General features: G+C 36.1%; 1 protein-coding gene across 2 annotated transcripts in view; it reads left to right on the forward strand.

The window, feature by feature from the left end:
* The window catches only part of ALCAM (activated leukocyte cell adhesion molecule), a 215,097-nt gene that overhangs the window by 142,901 nt on the left and 48,250 nt on the right, over nt 1-23,946 (forward strand). For both annotated transcript variants that reach the window (XM_044251307.1, XM_044251306.1), the window contains exons 2-5: nt 11,503-11,603; nt 15,401-15,620; nt 22,175-22,239; nt 23,469-23,556. In XM_044251307.1, coding sequence (XP_044107242.1) covers nt 11,503-11,603; nt 15,401-15,620; nt 22,175-22,239; nt 23,469-23,556 — 474 coding nt within the window. The remainder of the gene's footprint in view (nt 1-11,502; nt 11,604-15,400; nt 15,621-22,174; nt 22,240-23,468; nt 23,557-23,946) is intronic.

Raw genomic sequence — 23,946 nt, forward strand, 5'->3', positions numbered from 1 at the left:
AGTTATATCATTGAGCTTTCACCGTGGGCAAGCTATAATGGGTGTTGTTTTGTGCGCTTACTTGGTCCTTAAGGTGACATAAGATCTATCAAAGCTGGCAGTTTTGATTTCAGTTTCAAAGAACAGATTCTGCTGATTTTCTAAGCATATGCAGCTATTTGTTTTATTTTAAATTTTCATCTTTCCTGTGGCTTTAATTTCTTTTAAAAATTACCTTGAACAAATGTTTCTATTTCTCCTTCCTTCTCAAAACTGGAAGACTAGATCTTCCAGTAAAGAGTTTAATTCCTTTCTTTTTTAATTAACATATAATGTATTATTTGTTTCAGGGGTACAGCACTGTGATTCATCAGTCTTACACAATTTAATTCTTTAAAAAAGGGAACCATGCCATAAAAGCCATCATTTTTTTCCCCTATGACCTTATGTTATATTACAGCCCCTCTGGGAAAATCTCAATTAAAAGCATGAAATTTACACAAATCTAAACCTCGGAAATCAACCAGCAATCTGTACCGAATCTGTGGGAAAACCTATTAAATAGCTTTTTAACCTTATTACTTACCATGTTTGATCGTACAAATATATTTCCTCAGGAGACATAGGCAGTGCTAATTGGGATTCATGTGAAGAAAAGAGCAAAAACCTATTTCAACCTATGTAAATATCTTTTGATACCCAGTTAGAGACTTGATGTGGAATACACCGGTAGCAACCATATTGGACAAGGTCACTCAGCCACTCAAAACCAAAAAGCAGAAGTCACCTACTCTGCTCATTCAGTAGCCCTAACAATTTGTTTGCTTTCCCTGGTTAATTTAGCACCTCAATTATAAAATAAAATCCAACACTGTTGAATATTAATTGAAATGCTAAAGAAATGCAATTAACACTGCTGTTATTAACAGAAGCTGTCTGTGAAAACAATGATGATCTTATTGATTAAAAGTCTTTCTGATATATTTTTTTCCAAGACATTTGAGGAATATTAAAGCTATTAGGAATTTGTTGTTTGGGGGTTTGGAAGTGTTATCAAGGACAGCTTTTATTTTCTCAAATCAAGAGCTTTTTTGTTGTCATGGCATTAAATTATTTGCAGAAAACAAATTTATTCTGTCACAATAATTATGAACTCTCTCTGAAGACAGACTCTAGTCTAAATTCCAAAAGTTTCCATTACTTCAGATGATGCAATTAAGGTCTTTTGTGAAGCGTAGTGCCTGTTTTCCTGTTGATAGTGTTTTTCTATTGATAGTGTTTTCATGAATACAGTACAGTTATTGTTCTTGTTAAAATAATTGAATTGTATTCACAATTTCAATACAACTTATATGACAAAATGCACAGAAAAATGTTACTTTTTACCATTCAAATAGAACTGATATTCTGAATTCGTTAAACCTGGAATTTCATGCTGAGAAAATGTTCAGAGCAATGGAGCATAAATGTATTCATCTTTTTTTTTGCATTATTTTAACCTGGAGGAGTGTTCAAATATTGGTTTCTTCCATCACCTCTTTAGTTAAGCTAATTCGCAAATGATGTCCTCAAAAGATGGACACAGGCAATGCAGGAACTAATAAGGGAAATTGAACTGGAGGAGGGGAGCAGAAGGAAAAGAAAATGTTACCAGTTTTTTTCATTGTCTTGACTAATTTATATGAGTGGAGGATTGTCCTTTTATAAGCATCTTAAAGACAAAACCTCAAGTCCTAGGTAATTGGGGGAAGTATGAAAGGAAAGAATAGTCAACTTTGTGAACTTCAATTAACATAAATAATTCATAATACAGATGCTTTAATTTTTATAATGAGTAAACTATATGGTATAAGAATAACATACAGAACATTGTTCTTTTCATATAGAAAATTAAAAATTTCAGTTTCAAGATAGTCTTTCTATACCCTCCCCCATCACACACATACAGAGCAGTAAGTGTTTTTATTTCATTTTGTCCCCACGAAGGGACCAATGTTTCGACATTTTGGCATAGACCCCATAGGCTCATCGAAAGCTCATCACTGGGGAATGAGGACTTGGTAAAACAGAGGGTTCTTTGTGGGACAGATGTGTAGAAATCCCAGTTTTACCCTCAGAGACAGAACGTGAGAAGAGTTGCCAAAGAAACCCTAAATCCTGGTGCTTTTAGTCACATTTCAAATGTAAATCTAGATCTGTACACTGGTTTGCACGTATGTTATAGTCCATTAAAAAGTTTTTAAAGTAAAAATAGCATTTGGGGGGGCAATTTTAAGATACTGATTTCAAAACACTACAAAACCCTTCACTCCCACCTCAATGGATTCCTTGGAATTTTAAAGGAAAGTATGTGGTTTTCTGGAATGTTAAATGCAGAGAAAAGAATATGGGCTTTAAGAATATGATCTTATAGAGTTCCTTTCGATGTAGTACAGTAAAGCTTTATTTTACCCATTATTTTTGAACTCCTGTGATGTTCATGATGCTGCAACAAGTTTCAAAATGAGAAAAATGTAGGCTTTTCCTTCAGCTATGTTGCAGCATAGTGGAGGAAGTAAGCTGGTAATTTCTCCTTTTTTCAAAAAGAAACAAAGCTTTTAAATGCATGAATAAATACATATATATGTTTAAAACTTAAACTAGGAGAACAGTTTTTTGTTTTCTTTAGTTTTTGCACATTGCTGGTCTCCCATCCTAGAACAGTGCTTGGCACAGAGAAGGTACTCAATAGTCAATGAATGAATGAATGATAAAAATTATAAATACTGAAATATATAGAGAGAAGAATAGTGTGTTTGGATCCCACTTGTGTTCAGTGGGTCAAGGAGAGCACTGTATGGATATATACTTTATTGCTTCTGTATTAGCAAACATTTAAGTCCCTCCAATTTTTTTAATACTCAAAATAATGCTGTATTAACTTTGTATACAATTGTGCATTTGTACAAAAACTTTTATAGAATAGATTCTCAGCGGTAGAATTACTGGATCAAAGGGTATTAGCATTTTTAATTTGACAGATACCATCAAATTGTGCTTCTGCAGATTCTATTCAATTTAGAATGAGCCTTAAGCATTTTATTTTATTTTTTAAAAAATATTTTATTTTTGTTTTGCAGGGGTGAGAGAGTGCCTGAGCGAGTGCATGAGTTGGGGGAGGGGTAGAGGGAGAGCGAGAAGCGGGCTTTGTGCTCATCGAGGAGCCTGACTCATGCCAGGACCCCAGAATCATGACCTGAACCAAAGGCAAACACTTAACCCACTGAGCCACCCACGTGCCCTTAAATAGTTTATTTTTTATTTAAGTTTACTTTTGACCATCTGATGAAAGCTTTAAATTCTCTTTCTATAAAAACAAATGTTTTCATATCCCACAGTTTGGGGACTTTTAAAGTAACTGTAGAGTTGTCATCCATGCCCTAACATTCATTTGTGGAACCCAAGTTAAATTCTAATAAGCACAGTAGAATCTTTACATTTACCGATTTAAAATTCATGAGGTATTTCTCAGAAAACAAAGTAAAGGTTCACAACATAAATCACTTCTACTGGCTTTTAAATGATTTTTTTTTAAGATTATTTATTTATTTGACAGAGAGAGAGAGAGAGAGAGATCACAAGTAGGCAGGCAGGGGTGTGGGGTAGGGAACCAGGCTCCCCACTGAGCAGAGAGGCTGATGCCGGGGCAGATCCAAGGACCCTGAGATAATGACCTGAGCCAAAGTGAGAAGCTTAACCCACTGAGCCACCCAGGTGCCCCGCTTTTAAGTCATTTTTAATTAAACTTTTTGCTTATAATAAAGTGGCCCCAAGAGGAATCCAAATGTTAGTGCTGGTGATGAAAGTGAAGAGAAAGTAGATCTAATAGTTTCTTGCATTTTATTAGGGCAATCTTATGTGCCTCTATGAATTTGAGAAAACTGCCAGTCAAGACATGTTCCTTATGAAGATCAAAGATCTACTATGTAGAAATTACTTTAATTAAAAAAAAAAAGAAAGTTTGCCATAGGAGAGAAAACCAAATGCCACTCGGTGCCTCTGCATGGTCCCTTGCTAGGACATGCTGGTGAAGTAGTTCTTTTTTTTTTTTTTTTTCCTCTTTTAAAAAGATTTTATTTATTTCTTTGACACACAGAGAGAGAGAGAGAGAGAGAGAGAGAGAGAATATGAGTGCACACAAGCAGGGAGAACAGCGGAGGGAGAGAGAAAAGCCCAGTCTCTGCCAAGGAGGAAGCCCGATATAGAACCCGATTCCAGGACCCTGGGATCATGACCTGAGCTGAGGGTAGACACAACTGACTGAGCCACCCAGGTTTCCTAGTGAAGTAGTTCTTATCTAGAAACGTTCATTCAGTGTTCAGGTCAAATGAAACTACCTGCAGGAAGTCTTGACCGATATCCTCAAGCTCACTGCAGGGATTCCTTCTCTGCATTCCCACAGCACTTAGTTTACAGCAGCTCATGTTCCTAAAGTAATAGATCTTGGTAGTATAGATAGTATATATCTTGGTATTTTATATATATATATATTTTTTTTTCTCCCGTAAAGAACATCTAACGTTTTGCCTCTAGTAGGTATTCAATAAATACTTTGATGAATGATCGTATGTATAAATAGGTGATCGTTGAGATAGGCCTTAAAAGATATGGATGGATTCAACCAAGACCCAAGGAACAATGACAAAAATGAGGCAGAGATGGGGCAAAGCCTGAGTTAATTAGGAAGAACAGTGACTTATCCAGCCTCATACATTATTCCAGGCTTCTAGTGTGATGAAGTATCAGGCAATGGTAAATTGAGAAGACAGTTTTCAGTACAGGCATGCAAATACCAATACTGTATTTTTAAAATTTTATTGTTTTTATAGAACTCTTTTCTAAGACATAAGTCATTATACTGACCTCTAGTTTCCTAAAAAGATAGATATTTCAAGCATTATAATATACCAGACTTGGAAGTAAAGAGCACATATGTTAAAACATAATCTTGGGCGGGTGAGAGATAGGGTGGCTGGGTTATGGACACTGGGGAGGGTATGGTGAGTGTTGTGAATTGTGTAAGACTGATGATTCACAGACCTGAAGCAAATAATACATTATATGTTAATAAAATTTTTAAAAACCCACAAATATTAAAAAATATATATTCCTGGGTATTAGAAGTATTTTATAATTTAGTAAGATGGCCCTTTCCCCTCTAAATGTTACTCCACAGTGGCCTAACAATTTATGGTTATAATCCATGTATAGAATTGGAGGAACCACAGGAAGAAAGAGAAAGAAAGAATCACCGTTTTTCTTGTCTGTAGGCATTACATAGTTACACCTACATCATGGTATGTGGCACAGGTAAAAGACCACCCAGAAAGCAAATTTTGAGTAAACGTCTTCCTATTGCAGGTCCAGCAAAAACCCAGCTTGGTCCCCAAGTACCCATTTGTTGAAGAGACATTGAAAAGCAGGGTAGGAAAACACTTTTGTCTACTTCCCCAAATAACATATTCCATCAGATGTCTTAGCCTGTCACCATCAATTCTAAATTACTTGGGAATTATTATTTTTTTTTAAGATTTTATTTATTTATTTGACAGAGAGGGAGATCATAAGTAGGCAGAAATGCAGGCAGAGGTGGAGGGGGGCGTAGGCTCCCCGCTGAGCAGAGAGCCTGATGCGGGTCTCCATCCCAGGACCCTCGGATCATGACCTGAGCCGAAGACAGAGGCTTAACCAACTCTGAGCCACCCAGGTGCCCCTACTTGGAAATTATAAGCCCTGAATCTGTCTCTTTCAGCCTCCCTCAGTCTCACTTCTTACTTGTTATGTACCACATGACCTTCACAAAAATCGTAAATTCTTATTAATGCCATAAAGAAAGGAGGAATTATGAAGTACATTTGCCTCATTGAGTCATAAAATCACAGGTTTGAAAGACACGTTAAAGGTATCTAGTTTGGGCGCCTGGGTGGTTCAGTGCGTTAAGCCTCTGCTTTCAGCTCGGGTCATGGTCTCAGGGTCCTGGGATCGAGCCCCGCATCGGGCTCTCTTCTTGGCGGGGAGCCTGCTTCCTCCTCTCTCTCTCTGCCTACTTGTGATCTCTGTCTGTCAAATGAATAAATAAAATCTTTAAAAAAAAAAAAAAAGGGATCTAGTTTGGGGCGCCTGGGTGGCTTAGTGGGTTAAAGCCTCTGCCTTCGGCTCAAGTCATGATCTTAGGGTCCTGGGATCGAGCCCCGCATCGGGCTCTCTGCTTGGCGGGGAGCCTGCTTCCTCTCCTCTCTCTGCCTACTTGTAATCTTTGTGTGTCAAATAAATAAATAAAATCTTTAAAAAATGGTATCTAGTTCACCCTCTATCAATAGATATTTTATCACATTAAATAAAATACATGTAGTACATATAGCTTAGAAAATATATATAGTATGTATAATTTGTGCTTGATCATGATACATGAAGTAGATTTTCTAAAATAGAATATTTTTTTGTAATCTCTGTGAAGAGATTAGATCTCAAATCTCCAGAGTCAGGAATCAATCTCCCTATCATAGTTGAATATAATATGTTTCTGTGAGGAAAACAAAGTTGATAATAGCTAAGTGTTATTATGTGCCCCTTCTGCCTCCGACCCTCTATTCATATTCAGTGATTATTTAGTCCTATACTGAGATTCTACTTTACAACAATGATCAACAGAAGCCAATTTTATTGAATACAGAAAGCCAGTAGTTGAAGATCTAAACTAGTAGTTTCAACAAGATGGAAGTTTGGTGGGCAGTTTTGCCTTCCAGGGGACATTTGTCCTGTCTAGAAATTTCTCGTTGCCATAGCTGGGGGTAGGGCACTATCAATGTCTTTAGTGATGAGATTGAGAAACACAGCTATGAACTAATGTTACAAAATAGTTATATGTTTAATTAGAATTCTGTATGTCTTAATTCGTTAAAAAAAAAAGCTCATAGGGACACTAGCATGTTCACCTGTCAAAATCAGTCAAATAAATATGAAAGTAATTTCTAAGGATAGCTTTCTCAATTCTACTTGCTTCCTCCCCAGCAGTTCCTCTGCACAAATAAATTTCTCCAAAATTTCTGTAGAACTGTAATTTAGCTCTTATGTCCTAAGTTCTGTGCCAGTTGTGATTGTGAATAACACTTCTATGTCACCTAACAGAGCTACAGAGCTTAGAACAATGCTTCGAAGGATGAGGATGATATTGAAGTATCAGTGTAATAAAAAATAATTAACCAGGCTAAGCTACAGCATGTGAAAATAGACTCTATAATTCTCCTCCTCTTTTCTATATTATTTACTGTTCTGCTTGAAATGTAGTGGCAGGTTCTGAATTTTAAGATACCTCCACTCAAATGTCTGTATATCAGCAATGCAAAGGGAATGATTACTCTGAACTTGATAGTCTTTAAGAATCAGTTTATACAGAAAAAGTATACCTCACCAATATGGGCACAATAATTACATTTTTATTAGTTCAGTTAGAAAAGAACTGTGTTCACCTAATTTCAAAAATTATACCAGAGTCTGTTTCAATGCCTCCTTAAATTATTTGCTGTAAAAAATGCATCACCAAAGCTATGTTGTATTTATGATCACTTATCTGAGATTCGATATGTCAGAATTATTGGGCTTGGAGATTTTTCTTATGCTGTGCTTTTCCCATTGTGTTTTTTATTGAATTCTCCTATATAACCTTCTTAGTTCTATTATTCTTTATCTGTAGTTATTAACTCTTCCTAAAAAAACTTGTAAATAATTACACAATGCTTCTTGAGTGTAACACATTTTTGCATTTTATTTTATGTTGGGACATTTTGATGGCAACAGCCATATTAATAATTCATAATAATACCTTACATTTATAGAACATACTTAACACAGAAGGTTTTTAGCTCAGTTTAAAATATCTTACGATATATACATATACACAAAGATATAACATGTACAACATAGAAATGCACACACTTGTGCCCACACTCTTCCTTTTATATTTTATATTTAGCTTCTTTGAGGAAAGACATCGTGATCATTCTATATTTGTAATAGTGTCCAATAATCTCTAGTCTACAAAAACATGAATAATTTAACCAACTAATATTGCAGGGAGAAAATTGCAGGGGAATTTTAGTGAGTTAAATTCAATTCAGACTTGGCAAATCCAAGATAGAATCTTTTGCTTCTGTGAAAAGTGTAAACAGAACCATTTGTGTTGACAGGTACTTTGGGTCTCACTGGCACTTCATCTCAAAGACTGAGACATCTGTAGGAATCAGGATGCTAATTCATCACCAAATCACAGTGGTTATGTAGCCATTTTATCTCTGCAGAGTTAGGGATGTTAGCTGTACCACAGATTCAAGCCTTTCGTCTTTCTCCCAGATGAAAGTGGGAGTTGGTATACACTTAGAATAGAGGAGAGTTGATGACTATAGCAAACTTGACAGTTATTTCGGAAATTTCATATCTTTGACTCCTAGGAGTCCAACTGATTATCATCCTCTATGCCCTAAGACTAGAGACCAGGGCTTCTGTCTATAACCGTTGGCCTTTTAGCTGCTGCCCTTAGGCTTGTCACATGTCTTATTTCCCTTAGGTTTCTTATGCAGAGTCCTGTTCTGGCTAATTTGGGATATCAAATGTCATTAAAAGACCCAACTCATGAATTCTCAAATACTTTTCGAAACAACCCTTTGGTTTCTGGTCATCACTGTAAGAAAAAAAGGCATTTCACATTATCATTCCTAAACCACAGCGCACAAATAATCCTTAATCTCTCCTGAAATTAATAATAAAGTTCGGTAGAGAGAAATACTCTCTTCTGTAGTTTCATCCATGAACTCTTACAAGGTGTTGCTTTGTGTTTGTTTCTCTTCAGAAACGAGTGCCCTGCAAGCGTAAATCCATGTTCTCTGGTATCAGAGTCAATCTAGGACAGCCTTTATTAGAGTATGTGGTAGGAATAAGAATTCCCAAAGTTCTGGGGCGCCTAGGTGGCTCAGTGGGTTAAAGCCTCTGCCTTCGTTCGGCTCGGAAGAATGCTTACCACCACCAACTCCTCCTCCCCCTCTTCCTGCCTCTCTGCCTACTTGTGATCTCTGTCTGTCAGATAAATATATAAAATCTTTTAAAAAAGAAAAAAAAAAAAAAAGAATTCCCGAGGTTCCAATGGTACCAACTCCTCCCTGATTTTCAAAGATGTTAATTTAATAATCAAAATGGAAAGGATTTCAGAACATTCAAGTGAGAAATCCAATATGATGCCTGTTTGATGCCAGGCATTGTTCCTGGGGATACAAAGATAAGAATATATGGTCCCTTCATTGTTGTAGTTGTACTTCAGTATGCTAATAACACACGATGTACTTGAAATTCCTGTATCTTTAAAATCTGTTACAAAATTTGGTATCCATATAGCACATTAAAGTTCTGTAAGGAAGAGAAAAGAAAAAGGGTCAGTAAGAAATAGCAAAGAATTACATTTTTTGCATAAAGAATTTTCTCGTTTTCCCTGTGTACCTAGCAAAGGATTCACCTCCTTGGAACCTAAGCTCTAGAGTGTGAACTGTTTTCAGTCCTTGACCAACCATGGGAGTACCACCGATTGTCAAAAGAAGGTGTGCTTTTACAAGTGATAGGAGATAATTAGAGGGGCGCGTCCTGCCATAATTTAAATTATAGGTCTGGATCATCTTAGAGTTGTTATATATTCAAGTGAGTTGGCACATACTGGTGAAAAAACATTAAATCACAAAATGGTTTTCTTGGGTTGGCATACCTATGCCAGTGCAGTGCATCAACGGATCTTAAAATACATGATAAAAGTTCCACATTTAGCATACAAAACATTATAGAAAACAGGTAGTATATTGAGAAATAAAGTAACTTTTTAATTCTCAATAGTTTGCATATCTGCAACCACATATTTAAACCCTCACAATTTGTATTTTAACAAGGCTGAAGAGACCATGTCTTTATTTATAGTCCTATGTGCTGCAGTGGTTTGAAGGTAAAAGGAATTAAAGTTACAGTATGGGAAACACTAAACAATTTAAAAGCTATTGAGGTAATTTTTATTATAATACTGAACATATGATAAACAGTTCTGGAAAACTACTTGTCTCCAATAGCCAGTGAAAAGCACATTATCATGACTTACACTTTGTATTCTTTATTTTAACAATGTAAAAGTGCTGGAAACTCATTGTTCTGAGGCATATTTACATGAAGTTTGTGTTTCTTGTAATGATTTTGTTCACTGGGGCAAAATTGCTTTAAAGGAAGTACCTTCTTCAGTTGACAGGATCTTAAAAAAGGAATTTTATTACCTTTTTGTTCTTTACCAAAGGTAATGATTTTTATCCCTATATGAAATTTTCCTATGCATTGTGATTGATGGGTAACAGTCAAAGTGTCCACTGTCTTGTTTCCTCAGAAAGTCATAAAATGGTATTTGTGTTTCAAATGGCCTTAGCTTTGCACTTCAGCACCACCTGGTGGACAAAATATCTTTCTCCCCTCCCCCCACAGTTTCAAATTAAGTTAGCTCGTTCACACTCTATCCAGTGATATTAATAGATATTTAATTGTAAACATACTTAATCTTAAAAACCAGTGTGAGCAAAATAAGGTAAAAAAATCCAAAATATTTCTTAAGTACTCTTGTTAAGTTAAATGCCTGAGTTTTTTAAACTTCATGAATGTCTACAGGTTTGAATAGTATGTTGCATACGTATGCAAAAGTTGTGGGGTTATGACATTTTAATTTTTTGTAATCTACATTTTTTCTCAGTAAAGAATGAAATAAGACCAGGAACTTTTCTGTACGTTAGTAGCAAATTATGGTTTAAGTTAGATTGTCTACCCAGAATTCAAGATAACCACTTGATAAACACTTTACAAAGAATTTTTATACTTCAGATTCCTGTCTTGTTAATATTCTATGCATAATTAAATTTAAAACTAATATATTAAACATTGCTAGAATAAAGTAAGCCATTTTCCTACTTACACCTAAAACTTGGTTGTGGTCTTATATGTATTAGTTTAATTTTTAGTAGTTAAAAAAAATTTTTCCAGAAGATAAATTTGACAATATTTTCAAATGAAAAATATATTTAAAACTCATTTTGAGAATTTTAAACCTTTTAATCCTTGTGTAGTCCCACTTGTCTCTGAAATGTAACATACATTTTTTCCCCCTATGGCATGTATACTTAAAAAATATATATATACTTTCACATTACACTATGTTCCTTTGCAACACGCAGTTTTCTCTTCCCTGGTAAAATAGAGGGTCTATAAACTTGAAATGTGTGACATTCAAAGGTTTAGTAGCTAAATAAGAGTTGTTGATATTTAAATAGGAGATACATTCTAGCTTCATACTTTTTAATAGTCATTTAAGATAAAATTATAATAGATAATCTTCATTAAGATGCACATCCTGAAGTTATTTGCTTAGTTACTTCAAGAAAACACTTAACATCTTCTCTCTCTTTTTTCTTTTTTCTAAAGGCCTTGGATGGTATACTGTAAACTCAGCATATGGAGATACCATTATCATGCCTTGCCGACTCGATGTACCTCAGAATCTCATGTTTGGCAAATGGAAATATGTAAGTGTAACCTACTTTGGACTTGGCTAATTACTTCTAGCTTTTTGTTGTTGTTTCTGTTTTTTGAGATAATACTCCTTCTGTGAGTAAATGTGAATTTCAAATAATGGCAATAGTCAACTGTGGATACAAATGTGGGAAGGCAGAATTATGTGTTGAATATCTCAAAAGAGTAATACCTAAATCTTACATAAGAAGTGCTATTTTAAAATAAAGCCAATAAACACATAATTCTTAGATCATATTAGTCTGAAAGATTGAACCTTAAATGTTAGAGGCAGAGGAAAAAGCAGAGTTCCAGAGTAAAATCAGTGGTGTGTAGAACAGAGCTTAGTGGAAGTTGGCAGCCTTTCTCCACATACTCATACTCTGTTTGGTGTGGCTATTGCAAAGGCAAAAGACACCAGTTGCTAGAGTACCCAAATATTCATTGGGAATTAGTCATCAGCATTAGAAGCTTGTTTCTAGTGTTGTCTTAGAACTACGTTGATGTGGCTGGTCCTTTTTACATTTAACATTGTTCACTTTACTCCTGTCTTACAGATGGGAGATCATACTTTCTTGGGTATGGAGGCACAGATGGGTCTAGAAATGGAGGGTAGATACATGATAGATGATTTGGGTGGCTACGTAACATTGACTGATAAGGTGTTTCACTTTAATTACAGAAACCAAAAAAGGTGTCTTTCTGGCCCAGTTTCCTAATGCTGAATCACATAAGACTCACATAGTTTTGACCCTGAAGTAGACTTATGCTTCCTTGAATACAGTGGCAGTTTTTCCCAAGTTCCTTGAAATGTTAAAAGGTATTTGAATAGGGAAAAAAAATCTGATGGTCAAATAATATTTGAAAACTTTCTTTATCACAGTATTTCTCAGAGCCTTTCATATACTAAGATGCCTTCTAGATAGTCTAAGCTTGCTTCATTTCTTCATTTTTTTTTTTTTTAAACTACTGCAGAACACACTTTGGGAAATACGCTTAGTTTGCACCCAAGCTGGGGGTAGAACACAGTCTTTCAAAATGTGGGTTCTTAAGTCAGACCAACATGTTCTACCATATACATGCTGTCGGATTCTGGACAAGTGAATGAATCTCCATTCTCTCATCTCAAAAAAGGGGGTGATAAGAATAGTTTTCCCTCAGTGGTGTGAGGGTTACATGGAGTAATTCATAGCAGAGTATTGATGGGGTGCTTGGCACATGGTCCTTGTTCTGGCTGTGGGGCTCTAAGCGTATGCGCGTGTGCGGGGGGGGGGGGAGGGGATCATGTGACAGCAGAGGAAGGGGGTGAGGCAGCTCAGCACTTCCCTGTACTCCCCTCCTGATACCTGCTCACACTGGAGAATGTTGAACTATTTCTGATTTACTATAAAAGTGGGAAAAGGAAGCTAAGGCCTGTGAGGACAAGGTCTGTTCACACCCCTCAAACTCCAAGCGAGACGACCACCTGCTTCACCTGTTGAGTCGAACTACTGCCAAAATAAGTGGAACACAGATGTTGAAAAATCGTGATCGTAGACCTTCCCGCTGATGATTCAGGGAGTAATTTTCACCCAAACTGAACTAGTACAGTGGAGGTGGAAACAATAATGACAGTTTTCAAATGCTTAATTAAAGCAAAGAGCTTCGGCAATAACCGGATGAGATGCATTTGAAGTACCATGGGCTCTAAAACCAGTGTCGATTTGTAGGCAGAGTCGGCAAGCTCTAATTTAATGAAAGCTGAAAGACAAATGGTTGGTTTAGAAAGCGTGAAGGGGGCCAGACGCAGAGGAAGGACAGACTGGCTTCTCCCCTTCTGCAGGGACATCTGCCTGTGAATGGAGATCATGGTTCCCTGTGAGCCTTTTCACACTTCACCCCCCACCTCTTTCTTTCTTTCTTTCTTTCTTTTCTTTTTTTTAATGTTCAGTTAGCCAGCGTGTAGGGCATCACTGGTTTTTGATGTAGCGTTCAGTGATTCATTAGTCGTGTGTAACTCCTGGTGCTCATCACAGAACCTGCCCTTCTTGACCCCGGCCTCTTCTTCAGCATCCGCCCCAGTGCTGGTACAGAAGGGGCAGCTAACAGCTACGAAGAGTGCTGTAGTGAGTCATCATGGAGCCACACTGCAAAGCTTCAACCTTTGCTCTGCTGAGATACGCTAGCTGGGACCTTGAACAATTTACTTAACCAACTTCTGTCTGCACTGTATAATCTGTAAATGAATCTGATATTACAACTCTAACTTGCAGGGTCATTAGGAGTATTAAATCCGTTACTGTGTGGAAAACCCAAGGAAAGTACCTGGCATATGGTTAATAACTATTATTTATTGCATAAGTGTATGAATACAGAAACATAAGGGACTGGTTTAAAATATTTCCCTCAGTGAAAAAAAATAAAATAAAATAAAATATTTCCCTCAGTGAAGGAATGATTTAGAGTAAGGATTTGCATTGCAAACCTGTGACAAAATTAAAAAATTTAAGGAGAATATTATTAATGTATTCAGATATTCAACCAACTAAAGCTTTTGGGCTCTAAAATTAGCTTAGTAATTGTCTTGGCTTGCAGTGCTATAACCGAACACTGTAAACTAGGGGCTTCAACAGCAATTATTTATTTCTCACAGTTCTGGAGGCTGGGAAGTTCAAGATCAAGGTGCTGGCAAATTTGTCTCTTCGTGAGGGTCCTTCTCTTGATTTGCAGACAACTGCCATTTTGCTATGTACTCATATAACCTGTGTTTTCTTCCTCTTCTTATAAGGGTACTAATCCTGTCCTAAAGGCACCATTCTAGTCCTTCATCTAAACCTACTGACCTCTCAAAGGCTCCACCTCCAAATATCAGCACCCTGGGGTGGAGGGCTTCGACATACGAATTTGGTGGTGACCCAAAATTTAGTCCATAAAAGTAATAAATATTAATAATTTTTAAAATGTAACTCCCCGTAGTACCTTGGAATTTGCCATGCACTTTAAAATGTTTTATCATTTTATTTTCTCGAAGACCTTGTGAGGTAAGTAGAGGAGAGATTGGCTTCTATCTTAGATTAAATTGCTTATTAGCTAAGAGAATTTTTGTGGGAGTAAAGGAAGAGATGAATTATAAGTCTTGGGCTCTTGGCATAATTGTCCATGCCAGATTATATTTTATTTTGATAATAAGTTTTTATATGAAAGCTCTTGAGCTAAGTTTTATGACTCAGATAGCAAAACTATGGATTTTAGTGATTAATCTGATTCTGTTGCTTAATGGACATGATTGTTTCATAAGGGCACATACTGTTCCTCCATGAAGACTCATTAAATTATGTTATGAGTAAAGGTCAGCTCTGTCAGTTTTGGCCGAAACTGAAAGGTGTGGACGTTTAAAATATGTGGATTAAAGTAATGAATATGCAAAGGATAACTGCCCAGGACTTCTGAGTATTTGCAGCCCACATGTATGCTTGCTCTGATGTTTAGCTGAATATCATTTGTGCATTTGTGTGTTTGTTTTTTTCTATTTTTTTTTTTCTTTTAAATTAGAGACAATGCCAGCCCTTCTTGTTTTCAGAACAGTCTCTAATTCTGTCCTTTGGATGCAAGAGAAGCTCAGATTCCAATAGCTCTGTCTTTCCATTTTCACATATTTAAACTGATACCTGTAAAAGAACGGAGAGCCTTTCCTCTTATGAAGAGTCATTTTTTGGACAGAACTATAAATATTGGTGGAAGAATATGGCCAAGAAGTTTTGTTATTCTGGATGTAATCCTGAAACATCTGAATATGCTTGTTTTTAAAATGTATTGTTATTTTAATTTTTAGGAAAAGCCCGATGGCTCCCCAGTATTTATTGCCTTCAGGTCCTCTACAAAGAAAAGTGTGCAGTACGACGATGTACCAGAATACAGAGACAGATTGAGCCTCTCAGAAAACTACACTTTGTCTATCAGTAATGCAAGGATCAGTGATGAAAAGAGATTTGTGTGCATGCTAGTAACTGAGGACAACGTGTTTGAGGCACCTACAATAGTCAAGGTGTTCAGTAAGTAGTCGGCAGTGTAACTGCTAAGTGGGATTGATTCCTGGTACTAGAAAATGTTCTTCAGCAAGAAGAGTGAACGCTCTGTAGTGTCTCCACGGCAGGCATCTCTGTGAGAGAACTTCTGACGATCTTCATTCTGCTCATGCATGCTGGCAGTGAGGAAAACAAAACCCCTGAAATTCAAATAGGAGTTCTGCAGTGAGGAACTAAAAGAATATTCTCTGTTGTTTTGTTGGGTAACATTTCCTAGTACTTTCACTTCGTGGTACTTTGTGAAGTACCACAAAGTGAAAACTGGCATGTGGTCTTTTACTTTCACTGACATGTACAAATGAATAGTCTATGAGATATACGTAGATATGTGATACATACATATAATCATACACGTCACGCAAATACACACGTATGTATCAGACTGACCCATATAAAAATAATATTTTTACATATTAAACAATAAATATAAGCAAATCCAAACCATCTTATGACTTAGAAATCTAAGCTTTTTATGTGTGTGTGCATGTGTGTCAAAATATGTATGTATGTAATATTACACACACACACACACACACACACGTACATATATCCTGGCCTTTAATAATGTTGCTTTAGTTCTTCAAAGTGTTCAGTTGGTTTAGAAAATTGACCCCAAATAAAAAAGCTCACCACACCCTGAATGCATCTGTGGAATACCTCAAGGGGAAGAAGTAGAATAAGATTGGAAGAAGAGAAGTCAGAAGAAGAAACTTGGAGTAATTACTGTAGTCATTATGGCAAAGTTACTTTGCCTAATGATAACATATAGTTAATGTTACTGTGCAAATAGCTATGCAAATGAATGACTTGAGAAGTTCTAATTAAACATTTTATCTTTTAATATTCAGGTAAAAAAATCCCACCTCCTGTTACATCATAATATATTATAAATTACAGGGAGAAAATAGGTCTCAAAAGTTTCAGAATGCCAGTCTTTTTTAACTAGGGAAGAAGGTCTCACTTTTCAGTTTTTCCCCGCTCTGCTTTCTGATAACATGGCAGCACCTAGAAATTGTTAAAATAAATAGGGAAGAAAGCAGCCCAGAGGCTACTATAGCAAACAACCATGGATTTTTTCCATTTCTCTTGTAACAGCCTATGCAACTAAGTGGAACTGTCCCTTAAGTATTTATATAGATTTCAAAGCTCCTATGGGCTCCTGACATGGATTCAAAGAATTCTTGTACTATCAAAAGAAACCTTTGTTCTCCAGAAGAACATTGTAAGAGCATATTACATGTTTCAGTTGATTACCTTTCAGCTTAGAAGGCACTTTCCAGAAACCATCCACCCTTCTTAGTCATTTTATGAATCACACCAAATTCCAAGTGTTTACCAGTCATGCCTTCCATTAAATACCCCAAATAATCTGCCTCCTTTGTTTACCAATGGCCCCTCTTTTTTCTTTCTTCCTTCCTTTTTTTCTTTCATTTCACTTTGATGTTACTAGGAAGATGGATGGTGCACTTCTAGGGACACTTTCTGTAAAGAGAACAACCAATACAATTTTTTGAATTAGGCCCTGATGTCATAAATACTAAGTTCACAACAAGAATGTAAGACAGTAGGTAGAGATTAAGTCATAGCACCCTGAAGGTTATGTGTATGGCTTCGTCATTGCCAGGTTTCTTTCTCACTGTGTTAAAATTCTCAAATATCAAGCTAGTCTACAAGAAAGTTGAGAAAATCCAGGTAGTTTCCTTTAAAAGAATCATTTGTGACAATTTTCAGAGTACACCTAAAGAATATATCATACAACCATCTGGAAAAAAAATCCAGTTGGTCTGCTTTGATAAAAATTTGTAGGATATTTTGGAATACAGGGGATTTCTATGATTGTGAAAACAAACTCACACCCCACATACTGGCAGCACCCCCTACCCCCTTCTCTTTTGAATGTTGTTGAATACAAAGTGATTCTCAGAAACAGAATTTGCATTCCAGGCTCTGGGCCAGGGAGAATTTAAATAGACAAGTTACACACTCTTGAAAATGGCATTTTATGCTAAAAACCATGGAACCCTCCGAGTCCAATTAAATGAATGGCACAGCTCATGATAAGGAAATCATTTGCAAGAGCATATAGGGGCTTTACTTTTTTTTTTTTTTTTTTTTTTTTTTTTTAATAATGAATTTACTTTGGGTCACATTTTGTGAAGCCAACAGCAGCTGTGACAGGGAGACTTTTATTCTGTGCATGTGTATATTGCAGTCACTTAAGAGTTACTAGGCTCATCAATCAGTGCTCTGTTTCCTTCTGTCGAGTCACCTAGCAACATGCATTGTGTACTACAGAATCGAGTATGGTTGACGTGAACTAATCCCAGCTCAGCTTGCTGCAGAGTGCCATCCTCATGGGCAAACTCAGACTGTTCTTATTCAGACTGGAGGCCATGACCGATGACTCTGCTCCCTCCGCTGTAGGCATATTTGTTTAGCTTTAAACTATACCTCAGATACAACAGCTATGCCCATAAAGCACCTGAGGTTCAAATAAGTCATGTTCTTTATTGCCAGGAATACAGCTTTTTTTAAAAAAAGAATTGAATGGCAGCAAAATTAAAGGTGTTTGCATTTAATGCACGTTTGAAGTTAATAAAAACATTCAGAAACACCAGTCAAGCCTTTAAAGTTCTCAAAGATTTATTCCAATCACTGTGCAAAAGTTTTGGAAGTCAAATGGGTACCCAGATTGCCAGCTGGCTGTCGGTGGTGGACAGAAAAATCCCTGACTGGTCATCTGAAGACCTGGCTTTGTTAGGTGTGTTGCTGATTTCTGACCTTGAGGATGTTCACTAGTCCGAGGCTGCTTCTCTCATCAACAGTAATAGAAGTGCTTTGAATTTGAGGGTCGTTTTCCTACTGATTCCTAGATCCTCCGGAGGAGCTTTGCCGAAGAGGACAGGGGAGGGGGAGGCATTTGCTTCTGCTGGCTAGAATCCCACCCACGCTATATTTCAAAGGTTTTTTTCATGATAATTCATTTGGGGTGGGAAAGAAAAGGAAAATAACTCTAGCTCTAAAAAAGCATTTGAAAACCACAATGTAGGCTAACCTGTAAACCCACTCGTTAAAAGGAAAACTGTTTCCGTGACATAGGGACTGTACACTGTATACTTGGACTGGTTCTTTGCTTAGTGACGGGCGGTGCTGACTTCCTTCACACAGTTACATTAGAGCTTTCATTCGGACACCGTTCTCAGAGTTTTATCAGAACCTAGCATCCTTCCTCTCCCCTTTCATGTGAAAGTTCATCAACCTGCAAGGAATTTTTTTTTTAATGAAGGAAGCAGAAAATGACCTATTTAACAAATGAGACCTATTTTATTTCGATTCTTTAAATATAAAAATTACCTTTCCCGGGCGCCTGGGTGGCTCAGTGGGTTAAGCCGCTGCCTTCGGCTCAGGTCATGATCTCAGGGTCCTGGGATCGAGTCCCGCATCGGGCTCTCTGCTCAGCAGGGAGCCTGCTTCCCTCTCTCTCTCTCTGCCTGCCTCTCCATCTACTTGTGATTTCTCTCTGTCAAATAAATAAATAAAATCTTTAAAAAAAAAAATAAAAAAAAAATTACCTTTCCCATCTCATGAGGAAGTCAACTATGATTCCATGCTAACGGTTGTTTACTTAAAGTGGACCAGAATTTAGAAGAGGTAATGACTGACAAAGTACTGAGAGGAGCTTTCATGAGTCAATGTAACCAGTGAACCTCTCTTTTCTTGCCTTCCTCCCCTATCAAACGCTCTCCTGTGTGTGGTTTTTGGTAATAACACTGTACATTGTGGGTGACAGAGAGCAGTTTGGCCTTCATCACTACATCCTCAGCTGGCTGCGATACCCTTGATAAAGTTATTTTAATAATGCAAATAAATTTGTACTATGACTTTCCCTTTCAATTCTATACTTGGTTATGAATCCCTGAATTATATTAAGGCATAATTCATGTGAAGTTTTTTTTTTTTTAAACACTTTGGAATCAATATGCAATTTTGCTAAAATAGTACATGTCCTCTTTTATGGTCCTCCAACTAATACCCATTGATTGTTGCAAACTAATATAAAAGAAAATTACATATAAAATATCTCGTGGGTTTGAAACAAAAGTTTGGAAGAAAAGAATTCAAGGAATTGGAGTAGGTATTATCATCACTTCCACAATAGCCATGGTGACTCTCTTCCAAATAAAAAGATGAGTTACACTGTGAAGAAGCCTAAACATTAAGCATTCTTTCACCAGGTTTTTCTGGATTTTCCACAGCTTCATTTTATTGAAATAAGTATAAATTTTAGAAAATATCTATGGAAAGAATATATACATGGCCATGTGTAAGGGCCAAGACTTGTAACACACCAAGTATTTATGATCTTATGTGAAAGAATAAAACATCATAAGGTTTACAAAGCAGAGATATATACATTTTGCCTAAGAGGAAGTACGTGCACAACTGTTTTGATAATTAATTTTGGTGAACCTGAAAGTAATGCAGTTTAGCAACACTGCCCACCTACATTTTGTATTAGAAGACTCAATTAAAAAAAAAAAGAGAAGAACCTCAGTTTTTTCAGATGATTTTTTTTAAACCTCTTTTTATATTCTAGGCATAGATACTACTGAATGGGAAACAAAAATCCATTTGTTCTTTTTCTCTTATTAATTTTGACTCTTGATTGAGCACATAAATTAATTAAATATCTTACCTCTCTTATGCTTTCAGAGTGGTATCACGAAATACTTGATTTTAGTTCCCAGAGAAGTTTGTCTTACTTATTTAAGCATTGAGAATTTTTATTTTGCTTAAATATTTTGGGTATATCCCTCTTTCAAATGTTTTAGACATTTGTCTTAAAACGTAAATTCAGAATAGAATTTAATGTTCTATCAGGAATTCAGAGTTGTAATTGTGAACATTAATGACATTACGTTAAAACTGTGATAACACCAGTGCTTATTGATATGTGGAAGGCTTTAACCTCCTACCATATGTTTCACAGAAATTGCTGTTCAACCTGACTTTTTGGTCAGATTTAATAATTTTTTGGTCACATTTCTTACAGTCAGGAAAACAGGTGTCACTTTTTGTTTGTCATAATGTAACTGTCTCTGTTACACCTTTCTATTCTTCTGTATTTCTTTTTTCTATTTTTTATCTTTCTTGTGTTTTGTTTCCAGTAGGTATATTTAGAAAATAATCCATCTTGTGCAAATTGAATTAGAGTGATATTTCTAGAATTAATAGTAAGTTGGCTCTCCTGTAGTTAAAGGGCATAAGTTGAACACATAGGAAGATTTACTATTATTATTCATTGTTCCAATTTCTGATATAAAACAGTCACGTAAAAAGGAAATGAACTCTAAATAGTAACATGAAGAAGTTCACATATTTTTTTTTACACAGTCTTGGTGATAGCCATTTTGCTCTTCCAAAGACTTTCTGTCTTCATCCTTATTTTCTATAATGGTCTGGGTAGGCAACATGTCTGATAGCAGAATCCCAAACTGAATAATAACTGTATAAAAGCCAACTTAGTCTCCTTTGGTAATAGAAACTAAAGGTATTGGAGATGGTATTACAATGAGACTATGAGTGAAAGAAGAACCTGTTATCTTTATTTGTTTATATGAGAATAGAATAGTTTTGCCCCATGAAATTCACAAAAATCAATGACAAAGAGGGAATATCCATTTTCTGGAGACTAATTGTTAGAGCTAATTAAAAAGTAAAAAATCTGTCAGGAATAGATAACTAACAGCGAAGAGTAGATAACTTAAAATAACTTTGAATACTACCTTGTTGCTGTGATTTTTAACTAGTTCTTCCTGAAAGCTCTCTTAGAATGGATGCTTCTAGAACTTCCTACATTTGAGATGCTTCTATTATCTCTGTTCCAAATTTGAAGGATTTCCTTACATTTATAATTTCATAATGTGATTTCACTTTAAAGATAAGGTTTGAGATACACAGAAAACTTGAATGTTTATATCCCTTAACTCTTTTTAGTTAGCATGATTTTAGAACCATGATTTTTAAACTTCATTGTGCCTAAAAATCTTGTAGAGAGCTTGTTTTAAAAAGTTGATTTATAGGACTGTCCCTAGAGATCCTACTTCTGGCCAAGGGAGACTTAGAAATCTGCATTTTTATTAAGTACCCTTTGTGGATTCAGGTCTTCATCTAAGTAGCTGGAAGTTATTAGTAAGTGGAAAGTACACATGATAATCAGTTAACAATCATATTCATATTCCATATATTAACCTCTATTTCACTATCAAATCCATATTTATAGCTTATGAAGCATTCAGAAGACATTACAAATATTTAATTCAAAGGAGTAATAAGCATTTAAAATAGTACTTAATATAATAAAGCAAATACGTGGAGGAGTGGGCTAACCAGATTTCTTAATTACAGATTATTTGGGAATGTGTTTGCTTTGAATAAGTGAATTATTTTCTATAATTCAAATCACAAATGTCCTTTTGTTCTTTCTTGTGTACTTAAAACCCTTTTCTGCTTGACTTTAGAGCAACCATCCAAACCTGAAATTGTAAGCCAAGCGCCTTTTCTTGAAACAGAGCAGCTAAAAAAGGTAAGAACTTGCGTTTGATTCGTTGCCTTCACTTAGTAATGTCTTCTCCTGGCCTCAGATGCCAGGACAAATAAGATAGACTTTGTTCTTGTGGAGCTGACAGTGTTGCAGGTGCCAATCAGAAAGTCTGCCTGAGTTAGAGTGGGGAATACAGAGGAAGATGAAGTCATTTCTGAAAGGAGGAGAAGGTGAGCAGAGGAGGGGAAAAGGTATATAGTCTTTCTTGTTTCAGTGAACTGTTAAATGGAGTCATGAAAGATGAGTAGATTTTCTCCAAACCAAGGGTTGAAAGGTTTTCTGACAATGTGAAATAATAAGATGTGAAGGAGAATAGCATTTTTAGGAAACACACGTTATTTGTGTTACTGGAACTTTGTGTGGTAAGACAGTAGGCAAGAGAGTGCAGTAAAAGATAAATCTGGAGAAGTAAAGAGAAGCTGGATTATGACAAGCCTTATGTCATGGAGGGAATTTGGACTTTACTCTGTTGGCAGATTAAACTATTAAAAAGTTGAAGTAAAGATATGAGAAGATCAAATTTGAACAGTCACATTAAGAGGTGTGAAGAGAGGCTGTATCAAGAGGAGACAAAATTGAAGGTTATATTTAGGCACATCAACTGACTAATGATCTTATTTCACTAAGTAAAATACCTAAATTTTCCTTTGTGAAGAAAAAAGTACAAACAAATGAAAAGTTCTTTGAATCAGATTAAGTTTTATTTTGTAATATTATTTGATAAAGGCTAAATATTAAAGTCATAACACATTTGAAGAAAAGTGGTGGGAATTACAGATTTGGTAGATATACGTATCTGAACTTTAAATAGTATGAAACCAGAGAGGCAGCCCCACTTTCATCCCGTTAATGATTCTTGCATGCTGAGATCTATGAACCATGGGAATAGCCAATGTTAATGTAGTTATGTTATTTAGTTAATACTAAAAATGAATAATGTCAAAATGAATTTGGTAATGCTTTTGGACAAATGTGATTTTATTAATAGTGGCAGTGTCTATTGCATGTTTTTAAATGAGCGAGACCATAATTTTAAGTACTAGGCATTGTTTTTAATGCAAGGGAGCATGTATTCAGTCCCCAGTCAGTGCTTGGATAATAAATGGGTCAGGAAACCTTTGGAAGAGCTGCACCCCCTGAGGAGTCCAACGCTTTCAAATTGACAACCACTGATGGAACCAAGGTAGCAACATTTCCTTTTCATTTTGCAGTTGGGAGACTGCATTTCAAAAGACAGTTACCCAGATGGTAACATCACGTGGTACAGGAATGGAAAAGTGCTGCAACCCCTTGAAGGAGGTGGGTAAGAAGTGGGCAGTAAATTCCGATGACCTGTTTTGACCTTCTCTCCTCTAGGCATTCCTTAGACTGCCCTGCATCTAAATGCATTGGCCTTTTTGATCTATGGTTCTATGCTTCGTTCCTTTCAGTAACCATTAAGTCATTAAGTGATTTTTTTAAAACACCATTTTAGTCCTTGTGCAGAAGAATCAAGAGCAGAGAAGAATTATTTCTGTATATGGCATGTTCTAGAAGTTAATTAAAGGGAGTGGGAGATAGGATTCCAGGATTCTATTTCTGTCTGTGTCTCTGATTTCATGGTTCTGAAAAGACATTCTACCTCGGTACATGTCAGTTTTCCCTCCTGTTAAATATAGTAAGGACAAAACCACTTATCAAGGTGTTGTG

Source organism: Neovison vison, chromosome 6 (genome assembly GCF_020171115.1).
Source record: "Neovison vison isolate M4711 chromosome 6, ASM_NN_V1, whole genome shotgun sequence".
In the NCBI taxonomy this organism is placed as follows: Eukaryota; Metazoa; Chordata; class Mammalia; order Carnivora; family Mustelidae; genus Neogale; species Neogale vison.